This window comes from Zootoca vivipara, chromosome 11, assembly GCF_965207765.1.
Source record: "Zootoca vivipara chromosome 11, rZooViv2.hap1.1, whole genome shotgun sequence".
NCBI classification, from domain to species: domain Eukaryota; kingdom Metazoa; phylum Chordata; class Lepidosauria; order Squamata; family Lacertidae; genus Zootoca; species Zootoca vivipara.
In genome coordinates, this window is record NC_142594.1 from 10,888,197 (window position 1) to 10,904,599 (window position 16,403).

Genomic DNA, 16,403 nt, shown 5'->3' on the forward strand with positions numbered 1-16,403 from the left:
AATGATGACGCCATCTTGCAACTGGAACTTCTCTGGCAGTATCTGTCTGGTCACTGTCAGAAAGGGCCAGATGGAACTATGTCTGGTCCATTTGGGTTTTTTTCTTATATTTCTAAGGAGAGTAGTCTGGCAATGGTGTGGAAGAAGTGAAGGTGCTGCCACTACCACTCCCCACCTGTCCTCCTCCTCCCTGACTGTGCCCACTACCAATGTTAGACCTGAGTTTAGAATGCCATGATAGTTGGAGCTGGACTGCTGGCAGAATGAACAGACTGTTGCTTCCCTTCTCCTAATTTCAGCTTTCAGGATGAGGCAATTATTTCAGTTGTTGTGAACAATTAGGTGTTGCCATGCCATTCCCTACAGCATTATAGTTTCTTAGCTGCCATGAGAAGCAGGTGGTGTGATTTTTTCCAGGGCTCTGTTAGGGAAAGGTAAAATATGTGATTGTTTTGAACATTTTAATTTCTGCTTAACTAATAGGTGTTTAATATCTCATGAATTATTAGTATTGCGTAACTAGAATCTGATTAAAAAGTATGTTGAGCATTCTGTTTAGTTGGTGTTTATGAACTGTACAGGACAGACCAAAGGTTTGAGGAAAGCTATATAATCATGTCTTACAGATTCATTTTTGTCAAGCAGGGTAGCTTATATACTCATGTTACGACAAAAGGAACCCTTCAGTATAAGAGACCAAATATTAGTTTAGGTCAGTCTTCCTTTCCAGACGCTAATTAAGCAGAAAATGGCACAATCTTCCTGCTTATACACTGTTTGATAATAGATCCCAGAGGGGCTTAAGAGAGCCTATCTCAGGTGGCAGCAAATTGAATTAGTCTGACAGCCTCATTGAGTTCATGGAACGCAGTGACAATCCATGACCCTTTTCCAGCCAAGATGCTATGGTTATCTGGTCCAGGGCATGCTTCGTCTTGTCATTGGCTGCCATATGCAAACTAAAGAGAACCTTAAAGAATATATTTGACTGCACGTAACCTAAATCACTGCCTTATGTTGCTGGAGATACATTACTGGTACTTATAGTAACAATTGCTATTTGTTAATTTTTTACTTTGGTTTTGATCTATTTTGAAAGTACCGTAGTTTTAGTTTGTGCTGAATTAAAGCAAAATTAGAACCCCAAGTGATTTAATTATTACACTTTAAATAAAGATTAATAATATTAAACACTTTCTCCCCCCCCCCAATTTTTATTGGTGGTTATTGTTTCTCAACAATACAGTCATACTGGGAATGGATCACAGCAATTTGTAGTGCTGTGTCATATAGTTAAAATAAATAGAGTCAGAACAAAACTAAAAGGGGGAAGCAGGTTTATAAAAATAATTTATTTAATTAAAAATATATCTTCCTCCCTTTGCTTTCCCACGAATAGTACTAAGTCTCCAGTGCCAAAGAGATGTGGTCTTCCTTCATCCATTTGTGTTCTTTTTGTTGCCATCTACGAGGCAAAGAAATGACAAAATAATCCTAGGACAGTTGTCAAAATTGTATGGCAAAGCAATGCTAAAATGTCTGCTTTACTCAATTGTTTTAGGATAATCCATTCCATCTTGTTGAAATGTGGACTTCTTTGTTAGGAACTGGTGTAGTAAACTAGAGTTGATGGGTCACTAACAGTTGATAAGTGGGAGTTATTTTACTGAAGAAATAACATGTAAAGCAAAGTGGTTTGAATCTGCCCTTATGGAAAAAATAGAAATAAATTATTATCCAGAGGTGTGGAAAATCATGCCCTAGGGATTTCCTACATGCAATCTTTCCCTGTATCAATCAGCAGTTGCTATAGTTTGAATTTAATTTTTCTCTTTCTAGGAAGAACGAGTTGTAAACCATATGGCAGCAAAGATTGTTGAAAATGTATGCTCCACCTTCTCTTCTTATGCTCAGGGATTTATTACTGGAGAAATTGGACCAATACTGTGGTATCTTTTTACACATTCAACCATAGATTCTTTGAGAATAACTGCAGTTTCGGTAAGCAGATTTTGTTCTTTAAAAATAAAGGTGTACATCATTCCTAATTTTTTGCTTCATTTCTTCTCATTTTTTAAACTAGGATAGGTTGGAAATTTATTCTTTATACTAAGGCAAAACTACCTTTGGATGCAACTCATACTCATTTTGAAGAAAATGGTTGGTTATTTAGTTGACTCAACAAAAAAAAAATTCTTCCAAGCTGTCTCTCATCTTCCTTAGGGTTGAAATATACGTAGTAAGGCATATTACTGTTGTGTTGGCATTTGGCTTTTTGCTCTCCTATTCCTAATTTCAAAATGAATTCCTGCTTTGCAGGGCGTTGGACTAGATGATCCTAATGGACCCTTCCAACTCTTGTTGTTGTTGTTTAGTCGTTTAGTCGTGTCCGACTCTTCGTGACCCCATGGACCAGAGCACGCCAGGCACTCCTGTCTTGCACTGCCTCCCGCAGTTTGGTCAAACTCATGTTCGTAGCTTCGAGAACACTGTCCAACCATCTTGTCCTCTGTCGTCCCCTTCTCCTAGTGCCCTCAATCTTTCCCAACATCAGGGTCTTTTCCAAGGATTGTTCTCTTCTCATGAGGTGGCCAAAGTATTGGAGCCTCAGCTTCACGATCTGTCCTTCCAGGGAGCACTCAGGGCTGATTTCCTTAAGAATGGATAGGTTTGATCTTCTTGCAGTCCATGGGACTCTCAAGAGTCTCCTCCAGCACCATAATTCAAAAGCATCAATTCTTCGGCGATCAGCCTTCTTTATGGTCCAGCTCTCACTTCCATACATCACTACTGGGAAAACCATAGCTTTAACTATACGGACCTTTGTCGGCAAGGTGATGTCTCTGCTTTTTAAGATGCTGTCTAGGTTTGTCATTGCTTTTCTCCCAAGAAGCAGGCGTCTTTTAATTTCGTGACTGCTGTCACCATCTGCAGTGATCAAGGAGCCCAAGAAAGTAAAATCTCTCACTGCCTCCATTTCTTCCCCTTCTATTTGCCAGGAGGTGATGGGACCAGTGGCCATGATCTTGGTTTTTTTGATGTTGAGCTTCAGACCATATTTTGCGCTCTCCTCTTTCACCCTCATTAAAAGGTTCTTTAATTCCTCCTCGCTTTCTGCCATCAAGGTTGTGTCATCTGCATATCTGAGGTTGTTGATATTTCTTCCAGCAATCTTAATTCCGGCTTGGGATTCATCTAGTCCAGCCTTTCGCATGATGAATTCTGCATATAAGTTAAATAAGCAGGGAGACAATATACAACCTTGTCGTACTCCTTTCCCAATTTTGAACCAATCAGTTGTTCCATATCCAGTTCTAACTGTAGCTTCTTGTCCCACATAGAGATTTCTCAGGAGACATATGAGGTGATCAGGCACTCCCATTTCTTTAAGAACTTGCCATAGTTTGCTGTGGTCGACACAGTCAAAGGCTTTTGCATAGTCAATGAAGCAGAAGTAGACGTTTTTCTGGAACTCTCTAGCTTTCTCCATAATCCAGCGCATGTTTGCTATTTGGTCTCTGGTTCCTCTGCCCTTTCGAAATCCAGCTTGCACTTCTGGGAGTTCTCGGTCCACATACTGCCTAAGCCTGCCTTGTAGAATTTTAAGCATAACCTTGCTAGCGTGTGAAATGAGCGCAATTGTGCGGTAGTTGCAGCATTCTTTGGCACTGCCCTTCTTTGGAATTGGGATGTAGACTGATCTTCTCCAATCCTCTGGCCATTGCTGAGTTTTCCAAACTTGCTGGCATATTGGGTGTAGCACCTTAACAGCATCATCTTTTAAAATTTTAAACAGTTCAGCTGGAATATCATCACTTCCACTGGCCTTGTTATTAGCAATGCTTTCTAAGGCCCATTTGACTTCACTCTCCAAGATGTCTGGCTCAAGGTCAGCAACCACACTACCTGAGGTGTACGAGACCTCCATATCTTTCTGGTATAATTCCTCTGTGTATTCTTGCCACCTCTTCTTGATGTCTTCTGCTTCTGTTAGGTCCTTACCACTTTTGTCCTTGATTATGGTAATCTTTGTACGAAATGTTCCTTTCATATCTCCAATTTTCTTGAACAGATCTCTGGTTTTCCCCATTCTATTGTTTTCCTCTATTTCTTTGCATTGCTCATTTAAGAAGACCCTCTTGTCTCTCCTTGCTGTTTTTTGGAAATCTGCATTCAGTTTCCTGTATCTTTCCCTATCTCCCTTGCATTTTGCTTGCCTCCTCTCCTCCGCTATTTGTAAGGCCTCGTTGGACAGCCATTTTGCTTTCTTGCATTTCCTTTTCCTTGGGATGGTTTTCATTGCTGCCTCCTGTATAATGTTACGAGCCTCCATCCATAGTTCTTCAGGCACTCTGTCCACCAAATCTAAATCCTTAAACCTGTTCCTCACTTCCACTGTGTATTCATAAGGGATTTGATTCAGATTGTATCTTACTGGCCCAGTGGTTTTTCCTACTTTCTTCAGTTTAAGCTGGAATTTTGCTATAAGAAGCTGATGATCTGAGTTACAGTCAGCTCCAGGTCTTGTTTTTGCTGACTGTATAGAGCTTCTCCATCTTTGGCTGCAGAGAATATAATCAATCTGATTTCGATGCTGTCCATTTGGTGATATCCATGTGTAGAGTCGTCTCTTGTGTTGTTGGAATAGAGTGTTTGTGATGACCAGCTTGTTCTCTTGACAGAACTCTATTAGCCTTTGCCCTGCTTCATTTTGAACTCCAAGGCCAAACTTGCCAGTTGTTCCTTTTATCTCTTGATTCCCTACTTTAGCATTCCAGTCCCCTGTAATGAGAAGAACATCCTTCTTTGGTGTCATTTCTAGAAGGTGTTGTAGGTCTTCATAGAATTGGTCAATTTCACTTTCTTCAGCACCGGTAGTTGGTGCATAAACTTGGATTACTGTGATGTTAAAAGGTCTGCCTTGGATTCGTATCGAGATCATTCTGTCATTTTTGAGATTGCATCCCATTACAGCTTTTGCCACTCTTTTGTTGACTATGAGGGCCACTCCATTTCTGCTACAGGATTCTTGCCCACAGTAGTAGATATGATAGTCATCCGAACTGAATTCGCCCATTCCCTTCCATTTTAGTTCACTGATGCCCAGGATGTCGATATTTATTCTTGTCATCTCATTTTTGACCACATCCAGCTTACCTCCACTCATGGTTCTTACATTCCAGGTTCCTATGCAATATTTTTCTTTACAGCATCGGACTTTCCTTTCGCTTCCAGGCATATCCGCAACTGAGCGTCCTTTCGGCTTTGGCCCAGCCGCTTCATCAGCTCTGAATCTACTTGTACTTGTCCTCCGCTCTTCCTCAGTAGCATGTTGGACGCCTTCCGACCTGAGGGGCTCATCTTCCAGCGTCATAACTTTTATATGCCTGTTGTCTTTGTCCATGGAGTTTTCTTGGCAGGGATACTGGAGTGGCTTGCCAGTTCCTTCTCCAGGTGGATCACGTTTAGTCAAAACTCTCCACTATGACCTGTCCATCTTGGGTGGCCCTGCATGGCATAGCTCATAGCTTCTCTGAGTTATTCAAGCCCCTTCGCCACGACAAGGCATTGATCCATGAAGGGGCTTCCAACTCTACAAGTCTGTGATTCTGTGTAATGGTTGTTTTTATTTTAAATCAAAGTCACACTTTTGCTGAGGTCTTTACTTGATTTCCCAGGAACTACTCTTGTTCAACTTAAAAGATCTAAGATATGATTGTCCTCTCCCCCCACCCCACAGTCCCCTGAGATGAAATGGCTAACTTATTGATTAAAATTAGTTTGTAGAAAAGTAGAAATTCATTAATGTAAATAGCATAATTCTGGTTCTGTTCATCAAGCTCTTCAGTCTATATTCTTTATATTTGATTCCTTGCTTTTATAGCAAAGATTTCTTAACCTATCAGATTTCTTAACCTACAGTTTAGAAGAAGAGTTCAAGATACAGAACTGCAAAGTCATTTTGATATGATTAGAAATCCTCGGCTTTCACCTTTGTTCTCCCGCATTAAGCAACAATATTTTGAAAAACAGCCTGCAGGCCTGGGCACAGAAGAAGGGTACTCATTTTTTTAAATAGACCTTTGTTTTCAGACAAATGTCATATGTATGCAACAACAGGTAGAAGGGAATGTTCCTTACTGAACTTTGCAAGACAGTGGTGAAGAACTGCTCCATCATTTGTTGAAGCATCAACTGAGTGATAAACATCTCAAGGTCCTTCTAGGTTCTCTTCTCAAAAACGGTTTTCAACATTGCACTTGTAAAATGAAAGTGTAGCCCAAAGTATATATTTTGTTGGTCCGTCCAACTTGTGCATTTTTGTTCGTGCTGTTTCTTTAGCATGGCTTATTGTAAATAGCAACTAAAATTAAGTCCAAATTTGAGATTTTATTTTCTAAGTAATTTGTTTTTATTAAAATATGCTAAAAGTAAAAATGAGTTACTTCTGATGTTTCCCCCCGTTTACTTTATTGCGTCTGGGTAGCTAAATAAAAACCTTACATTTTCAATATGCATTTTAGAATTACAAAGTTGAAAATCTCATTTTACCGGTAATTGTATTTGAACAGAAAATTAGAGGAATTATAACTGGAATTACGCTTGTTCTTAATGCAATAAGAAAAGTTAAGGTAGCACTTTTTCAGGTCAAACTAAATATGCTGTATGCTGATTTGAAACCTCCTTATAAGCTAATGCCATTTTCCATTTAGGCTACAGTGTTTTGGATAATACTGTTTTCCCATAGGGCTTGCATTGTATTTTTCTATTCCCCCCCCCAAATAAATAAATTAAGTTATGACATTTTTATTTAGTATTATGAGAAGTTTCCCCTGATAGCTTTGGCAAGTTTACTTGGAGAAAGTAATCACTGTGTTTTCTTAGAGCAATGTTTATATTAAAAGAATCATGCTGGTGGTGTTATTATTTCTGAAATCAATAATAAAAACGTATTTAGGAAAGTCTTTATGCCAGAAGTACTAGGTATGTAGCCTGTGGGTTGAATAGCAAATATCACTGCCCTCTGCCGTCTTTTAACTGTCGTGGTTGATAATCCAGAACTATGTCACAACAATTTCTGTTTGCTTTGCAGTGTAACCTGCCTCAGGTATGTGTCACAGACATACCTTCTAACAAGACTGAATCTTTCATCATCTTGCTAGTGTCAAAATCAAAAATTATTCAACTAAATTTTAGAATCATTATTACAAGATGGATTTTTATGATTTGCCTCTAAATAAGCAGCATATGTTTGCCCTTGTTAGTCAAAATCTGTTTGAACCTATAATCCTTTAAATCTTTTTAATGGCTACCCCTATGCAAGCATAAAGCTACTCAAATGTGGGCTGATTCAGTCTTGAAGGGGAGCTCATGGTTTGTCAGCTCACTAAAAATATAATAGTCTTCTGCATGTACGTATGTGCAGTTGAGTTGAGGAGCTGTCAGTAGATCCAAGTGGGTGGCCTTATGCAAAATATTAATGTAGAAATGGTCTGTGGCTTACTATTTTTATTTCTTGTTATTTTTGTTACTGTTGAACTTCACTAAGTTTCCAAAAGAAATACAATCTCATACAAATTTTAATCTAAAATAGGATCCCAAACAATGTTGTTGCCAAGATTTCAGATGGAACTCCTCTACCAACCCTCTCGATTCTGACTGGGAGCCACCACAGCATTTTACAGCGGCCTCTGTTTCACCATACAAGGATTTCTTAAAATTGAATAGGCATACTGTATATGCCTATGTCCAATATGGAAGAGCAATGAGAGCTCACTCCGTCGCAGGGATTCAAACCGCCGACCTTCCGATCAGCAAGCCCAAGAGGCTCAGTGGTTTAGACCACAGTGCCCCAGCTCCTGCCAACCTAGCAGTTCGAAAGCACACCAGTGCAAGTAGATAAATAGGTACCGCTGCGATGGGAAGGCAAACGGCGTTTCCGTGTGTTCTGGTTTCCGTCACTGTTCCATTGCACCAGAAGCGGTTTAGTCCTGCTGGCCACATGACCCAGAAAGCGGTCTGTGGACAAATGCCGGCTCCCTCGGCCTGGAAGCGAGATGAGCACTGCAATCCCCTGGGTCGCCTTTGACTGGACTTAACCGTCCAGGGGTCCTTTATCTTTTATCTTACCAATATGGAACCTTATTTAAAGGACAGGTATAAGCAACACAGGTCAAGTAACAGATATAAACAACTAAGGGATGCTTAAGTAATTAAAGAAAGGAGACTGTTCCCATTGCTTTGCTGGAACAAGGCTTAATTATATCCAGCCTGATTTCTTTTAAACCTGGGTTTCTGGTGCTTCAGGATGAAGAGGAGCAGAATCCAATGTCAGGAACTGCCATTGTCAAAGAAATAGAAGATAGTTATGTTGCGCCAGTGCCAGAAGAGAAAAAAACTTAGAGAATTCCCCCCCCCCCAAAAAAAAGACCAGAGGCAATTGTACTTCATCCAGCAGAGCTTTACTTGCTACTGAAGGCAAATTAGCATAATGGTGACAAATCCAGTACATTCAGGATTGGCACAGTCCATAAAACTCCAGTTGCAGCATTTACAATAACTTATAATAAGTCTAAACCTTAGCACTAAGCATACTATGTATGGAACACCACACCAGAAGGAAGAGAGCTAGAAAGAGAAAGTAAAACCCAGGCTCCTGGCCTATATTTATAGTCAGCATGACCTTAATTGGAAGAGATAAGAGAACCAGATCAAGCTAGCTGTACACTCAGCTTCTCTGAAGGTATAACCCAAACAACCATGAAGCTTCTTTCATACAGAGAAGCTTCCAGAAACCTTTTGAATGAATTAGAATAGGAAAGATCTCTACACATCAGATCAATACTTTCTGTACTAAGAAATGCAAACTGACAAGTAAAACAATGATTTGTTTTGTATTTCAATACACTGTTTAACATGTTAAAATTAAACATAGATTTTTGAAGAAAGCAAAATGCCAAGTTAGGAAACAGTGTTGTTTCACTACTTAAACCTTGGAACTGCTTTGAGGGTTCTTTAAGATTATAAATTAGCCTATAAGTTTAATTAAAAGAAAAAAATATTGCTACAAAGTATGTATTTACATTTATTAAACTGAAAACATTCAACAGAGTGTTTTGTTTTATACAGGCATTATGCAAAATTACTCGTCACTCACCCAGTGTTTTCCAGAGTGTGATTGAAAAGGTGGGATTACCAGCAGTGATACATTCACTTGCAACTGGAATATGCAAAGTTCAACAGCACATGATGACTATGTTCTCTGCTATGTTGTCATGTGGAATCCATTTGCAAAGGCTGGTTCAGGAAAAGGTTTGTTTTAAATATTTTCTTGTGTTACAAATATTTTTCATAAACTTTTTTTATTGGCTGTCACTATGTGCTGTACTAGATTTTAAAGACATCTCTATAAACTGTCTATAAATTTTACAGTAGCCAGTTCATATTTTAGTTTTAAATAAACAGGCATAAGTAACCTTTCCATTAAAGTGATTTTCAAAAATTTATCATACAATAAAAACATAAAATAATAGCACTGCAAAATAAACAGTAGGGGTCAAAACAAAGTAAGAGAGGTGTGTTTTGCTTTCCTCCTCCCTTCCCTAGATGCCTAGTGATATGTGTGATATATTGCTGTTTTTCGCCACCCTTGGGAATGTTTTTCTATGGAAGCAAATAAATTATGAGAAGGAATAAAAACAAAAGAAGTTTTCCTGCATCTGATGTTATTAGATATGAAGGGGGGGCTACCACAGCCAAGGAACTGTGCTCAGTAGCCACACTCTACCCTGTGGATAGTCAGTCTTATAAGCAGACAGGCAGGTATGTGGCTTCAGAAACCCCTTATCGGAGAGCAACAAGAAATGTGTTCTCATCAGAGGAAAGTTGCTGTGGTTGGTTAAAAAAAACACAGATTGATTCAGGGAGGTCTATCTTAGCCATTGAGCTGTATGATTTCCCCTCCACACACTTTGCAATGGTATCACGATCCATGCAGTTGTGTTTGTGTTTCTGTACTGCTCCAGTGTAGAAGGAATACTCAGTAACATAAAAAAGAAAGCACGTGAAATTGACAGGGATTTCCTCCTTCTCTAGAGAAGTCCAGGGAAGCCTAGTGAAACCTTAACTAGTATTGCCAAGTTCGAAGGACTGCATGTTAGCTGCCATTGTCATCTTACTAAAGTTATTGAAATGTTGCTTGTGTGATATTGCTGTGTAGGTCTGCATGCCTGCCTAGAAAGAGAAACAAAAGTTCCAACCATATGTATTTTCCACTTGTGAGGCTCCAGCAGCACTCACTTTGCTATTCTTAGACCATTTTTATGATTGAGACGTTAAAAGAACTTCCTAGGCTTTTCTAAAGTTTGCTCACTCCCCGTTAAACTGTTTTGGGAGCGGTTTCCCCCCCCCCCTTTGAGGGGCTAAATTTTTAGGACTTGCATAGGTCTGCATGCATACCTTGTGGTTGCCTCTAACATGTAGCACCCTCCCTCTTTCTCTAAGCTCCCATTTTGGCTGAATCCTGCCACCCCATCCCCCCTTTTGCTTCTTGGCATCAGCCTCGTCACTGCTTTTGCCTCCAGAAGAAAGTGCCTTTCACTGCTATTCATAAGCTTTTCAGCAGCTCATCCTGGGGGATTGATGGCTTATGGATTCTCTAAATCAGTTTGGAAGAGTTTGCTAGGAAGAGGGTACAACTGGCCATGTCCTGAGCTCCAGAGGACATTGTTGGGCTTTTTTCCACACTGCTTACCCCTTCACCTTTCTGCACAAATAAATACCTGCATATGCAGACTCCCCCCCCCCCCCAGTGTTGCTGTTGGAACCTCACCTCCTTTCCTTTCCTTTCCTTTCTTAAATAACATAAATTCCCCAAGCCTGGGTGCTAATGTTCTACCTACATAAATATCAGCATACACCCTGAACTTCACTAATAGAAGGAATAATAACTGAAATAAGCTGAATATAAAATAATGAGGCACAGAAGTTGACATGATTTCTTTGCCAAGTCCCAAAAGGTAGAACCGATCTGTATTTGAATTGCTGCTGAAATTCAATAAATTCAATGAGCTGTAAAGTATGCCTATTGATAATGGCCACAAGGAAAAAACCAATGAGAAATGTATGAAGACAACTACTTCACCCTGGTCCTTCCCAAGCACCTAAAAGGAAAAAAAAAATGAGTGCAACAATTGCAACTAAAGTTGTACTGCCATTATGCTATCCTTAAAGGACCTTAGGCCAATTTGTAAGTGAAATGTCTTACACAGAAAAAACTTTAGTAAACTGGGCTCTTCTTCTTAACCATACAAAAAAACTATGGTTGTAATCTCTGCATTTATTTGATTAGATGTTGGTAAATGGGTTTTTTAGTAGCTTTGTTTTTTATTTTAGAAAATATTTTTGGGACTTTATTATAGTTCTTCAATAATAGAGAATATTTTTCATACAAACTTTGGCCTAGAGTGGGTGGTTTGGGGGGATTTAAAAAGTTTAGGGAAACTATAATTAGACTCTTAATTCTAGCATTTAAAAATCTTACTATTATAAAGATCTCAAGAGTAAAGGAGTACAAGAGATTTCAGGGTAGTTGCATACTGAGGTAGTAGAAGTTTCCAATGCAAAAGACTACTGCATATCCTTGGCATAATTAGTATATATTTATTTGAAATCTACCACTTTGTAGTTTGGGGGGGGCAGGAAATCTGAATAATGGACATAATTTTCTTTCTACTTTGTATACATTATAAATATGCAGATCATAAAATATACTTTGAAGTTTGTTTGGACACAGTTGTTGGGTCTTCAGCTAGTCAGGTGACAGGAAGGAGGGCATGATTCACTCAGGCTTCCTGTTTCTATGCTTGGTCTGTGTGATTCCATCCCACACATTACTTTCTCTGACCATGTTTGTGGCGAGAGACATGCCACATTCTTACCTTTGAAGAGACCTTTACCCAGTTTTTCACAGTGAACCTGTCAGGCTGCCAGAAAAGCCCCTCCGTCTGTTGTCTGACACTGTAAGCAGAACCAGGCACAGTGCTTGCAGACCAACACAATAGATCAACGCCTTCCTCACACTCCTACATCCCTTCCATTCCACGGAGGACTGTCCACCTAAGATCCAACATACTTTCCACTATTCACAAACCAACCCACCCTCACCAACTTCTTACATCCCACCTTCACCACTACCCCACCCCAAATCCCCCACCAAATAACCACAAGACAAAAATAAATACCATCCTTCAAAACGTCATGAGATATGCCAGTCATGGAGGGGGGGGGGGAACAAACAGAATAGATCATGGATCGGGACACGGTGGGGGCACTCACAGGGATTAGCCACAACAACGTGCCACACCCACAAACCCCACCTCTGCCACGAGATCCTGTAAAACAGGGGGACTCTGAGGCTCAGGGGGATCCGAAGGGGGGCTATTACCCTCCATTTGACAGACTAACACACGCGTGCAGGGCCAGCTAGTAGAAGATAAATTTGATACTATCTGTTAGTTTTTGGAAGATTGTGTATGCATTTTCCATGAAAGACACAACTTCATGGAAAGTATTTGCATTACAGTTTGTGTTGTCACAAAAAGAAGTGTGGAAAACAATTTAAAGGGAAATCATAGCCTCCTACCTGTGGGTTGTGGCAGGCCTGTGCAGGCTAAAACTGGTGATGTCTATAAGGTGGACCACTGCAGGGCAGAACTTTTATCTCACGATTTCCTTCTGTAGTTTTGACTTGTGAAAAAATACCATTAGTAATGCACTAAAATGATAGGGAGAGGGGAAGAGTCAAGTTATATGTATTCTTCTCATTGAAACTGTGTTTCTCTCTCCCCCCCCCTTTCCAACCAGGACCTTGTGACTACAGTTATTCGAATGTTTGAAAGTCCTTCTGCCTCCATTCGAGCAAAGGCTTTTTTAGTCTTGTTACAAGTTTTAATTAATAATAAAGAGATGCTTCTTCTGAGCTGCCAAGCAAGGTAAAGTGATGCTCTAAGCTATTATTGGACCGAAAGGTGTGTGCGGTTAAAATTTTACTCTGGGAATTGTATCATGTTTCTAGCAACAAACTTGTTACCTTCCAATGCTGAAGGCATGGTTGCTTACCTGGTGGATTACAAGGCAGAACTATGAAATCACTAGTACCGAATGAGCATCCTCTGATTGATCAGAATAAAGGAGAAACCTTTATAGACATGGGAAAGACTGCCAAGCTACTCTGAGCAAGTCAGAAATTGAGCTATGAAGTTTTGATCTCTTGATTGCCCGAGAACATTGTAGGCTATAGTCCAAGCCCCATTTTGCTTCTCACTACTTGATATTTGACAATTGAAAACTTAATACAGTTACAGGCAGTTTATTGGTCTGGGCAGGGGGAGCTGCAATATTGAATCTCCCGGCAGCACCACCACTGCTACTTACCGGTAGGGACAAGGTAGCAATGGTGTTAGGGTTGTGAGGCAGCAACTGCAGGGCCAATTTGGTGCAGTTGTGCCCATACAGCCTAACCTCATCACTGCCTTGCCTCTTCCCTTGCTAGTAAGTGGCAGCAATCAGTGGCGGAGCTTCATGCTCCGGCACTGGGGGCGGAGAGCAGGTGGGGGGCTTGGCTGATGCGCATTCCGGGGGCGTGGTGCACCACCCTCAGGGGCGTGGCACCCAGTGCGGGTAGGGGAGCTCCGTTGGCACTCCACCGGGATCGTGGGGCTGGGGGCGGTGTGCTTCCCCGCTCCCCTGTTCCTCCATCAGTGGCAGCAGTGCTGCTCTCTGGGGGCTATTGTTGCAGCTCCACCCTGCCATGCAAACCACTTTGGACATACTTTCTGTTGCTTCTTTTCTTTGTCCTTTTATTGCTATATACTTGCCTTGCCCTAGCTGGGTAAAGGTAAAGGTAAAGGGACCCCTGACCATTAGGTCCAGTCGTGACCGACTCTGGGGTTGCGCGCTCATCTCGCATTATTGGCCGAGGGAGCCGGCGTATAGCTTCCAGGTCATGTGGCCAGTATGACAAAGCCGCTTCTGGCAAACCAGAGCAGCACATGGAAACGCCGTTTACCTTCCCGCTGTAGCGGTTCCTATTTATCTACTTGCATTTTGACGTGCTTTCGAACTGCTAGGTTGGCAGGAGCTGGGACCGAGCAACGGGAGCTCACCCCGTCGCAGGGATTCGAACCGCCGACCTTCTGATCAGCAAGCCCTAGGCTCAGTGGTTTAACCACAGCGCCACCTGGGTCCGCCCTAGCTGGTTACTAGCTCCTAATTTCTCTCCATACTGCTTTTGCTTAAACCATAACTTCTCACTGACTGATGATAATTAGCTTGACGGACTTTTTGCTTTGTTCCTACTTGCAGTGCTTAAACTTCATTAGAAATAAAGTATAGAAGAAGTTGTTTAAAATGTTAAAGTTAATAAATTGTTTCCAAGACTATGCAGTTAGTTTTAGATCCCTGCATCTGTATTAAGGTTGGTTCAGATATAGCACCAAACTAAGGTTTGGTGCTATTATCAGGCTTGCTTACTTCTTCTGAGCTACTGTGGTCTTTTTAGATGTGTGAGTCATACGTATAGCCAAAGCATTTTCAAATGTGAAGCATTCAAAAAAACATAGTAAAATTTAAAATATATATTCTATTTGCTATGCATTCTGTTTCACCATTGCCTAAGGGTCTATTGAAGTGATTCTCTTCCTGAATGAATAGCAATCACAGTGGATGGGTTTTTTAAGATGCTAAGGGATTGCTCACCCAATTAAAGCCTGTAAGATTTAGTATTACAGTACTTTCTTTGGTATGAAGAAATTATAAATTAACTTGTTAAAGAAGGACTTTTATTCCTCTTCAGTCTAAAATAAAATGTGAAAACAAGGTGATACAATTACAGTGGTGCCTCGCTTAGCGAATGCCCTGCTTAACGAAATATTCGCTTAACGAAAGGATTTTTCGAGCAGAGCTTGCCTCGCTAGACGAATGCCTTTTACGAAAAATTCGTCTAGCGAATCGCGGTTTCCCATAGGAATGCATTGAAATTCAATTAATGCGTTCCTATGGGCAAAAAAAAATTTCAAAAAAATTTCAATGCATTCCTATGGGATTCGCTAGACGAATTTTTCGCTATAAGAAAAGACCCGTGGAACGAATTAATTTCGTCTAGCGAGGCACCACTGTACATGCAATGAAGGTTCTCTTATGTAGAATGAATTTTAAGAGCCATTCTGCAATCCTATACCCACTCTCATGGCAGCCTTCACCAACCCACTGCCTTCTAGATGTTTTGGGGAGCAATTCCCATCAGCTCCAGCCAACTTGGCCAAAACATCTGGAGGGCTGCAGAAAGGGGTATGCTGCCTTATGGAAATTCTTGTAGCAGTCTTTTGAGAGAAGTATCATTGTTGTGTTATATAAGATGAATTTCTGTGTGTGTAGATTGGTGATGTACATTGAAAGAGACAGCAGAAAGGCCATGCCAGGAAAAGAGCAGCAAAGCAGCAATGAATACCTGTCAAAATGCCTGGATCTTCTCATCTATCACATTGTGCAGGAACTGCCACAAATTCTAGGTAAATTCTGCTGCCTCGCTATAAAAGGAGGTAGAGGTCCCCTTTGCTCTTTTCTTGTGAAGCACTTTAGAGGATTAATGACAAAAGCAAACACAGTTCTTGCCTCAAGACGCTGACATTCCAAAAGCAGTAATGGCATGAGTTACAGTAGGAAAGATAACATGCTGTAATGGGAGAAGTATTAAAGGGCTACAGTTGTGGTCCTGTGGTAATAGGAATGAATTTGCTGGATTGCATTCCACCATTATAATTGGAAATGGTGGAGGAAGGGTAGTAGGCTCTACAATTTCTTGGTGAGCTTCCACCACTGCGGCCACTCCCTCCACGCACACATTTAGAGTGGAACTACAACATCAGCTTTGGCATCCATGATCCCAGCATCTTCCTTTGAAGGTAGCCCGGAAACTACAATTAATCCAGACTACAATTAAGCTAGACTGGTGACTGGGAGTGGCCGCCGAGAACATAAAGACCTACATTGGCTCCCAGTATGTTTCCAAGGACAATTCAAAGTGTTGGTGCTGTCCTTTAAAGCCCTAAACGGCCTCAGCTCAGTATCCCTGAAGGAACGTCTCCACCCCCATCGTTCAGCCTGGACACTGAGGTCCAGCTCCAAGGGCCTTCTGACAGTTCCCTCCCTGCAAGAAGTGAGGTTACAGGGAACCAGGCAGAGGGCCTTCTCGGTAGTGGTGCCCGCCCTGTGGAATGCCCTCCCATCAGATGTCAAGGAAATAAACAACTATCTGACTTTTAGGAGACATCTGAAGGCAGCTGTGTTTAATGTTTTTTATGTCTTACTGTGTTTTTAATACTCTGTTGGGAGCCGCCCAGAGT

General features: G+C 41.0%; 1 protein-coding gene across 5 annotated transcripts in view; it reads left to right on the forward strand.

The window, feature by feature from the left end:
• The window catches only part of ULK4 (unc-51 like kinase 4), a 169,178-nt gene that overhangs the window by 37,169 nt on the left and 115,606 nt on the right, over window positions 1-16,403 (forward strand). For all 5 annotated transcript variants that reach the window (XM_088653665.1, XM_035128823.3, XM_035128825.3 and 2 more), the window contains exons 20-23: window positions 1,840-2,001; window positions 9,130-9,312; window positions 12,865-12,992; window positions 15,436-15,569. In XM_088653665.1, coding sequence (XP_088509791.1) covers window positions 1,840-2,001; window positions 9,130-9,312; window positions 12,865-12,992; window positions 15,436-15,569 — 607 coding nt within the window. The remainder of the gene's footprint in view (window positions 1-1,839; window positions 2,002-9,129; window positions 9,313-12,864; window positions 12,993-15,435; window positions 15,570-16,403) is intronic.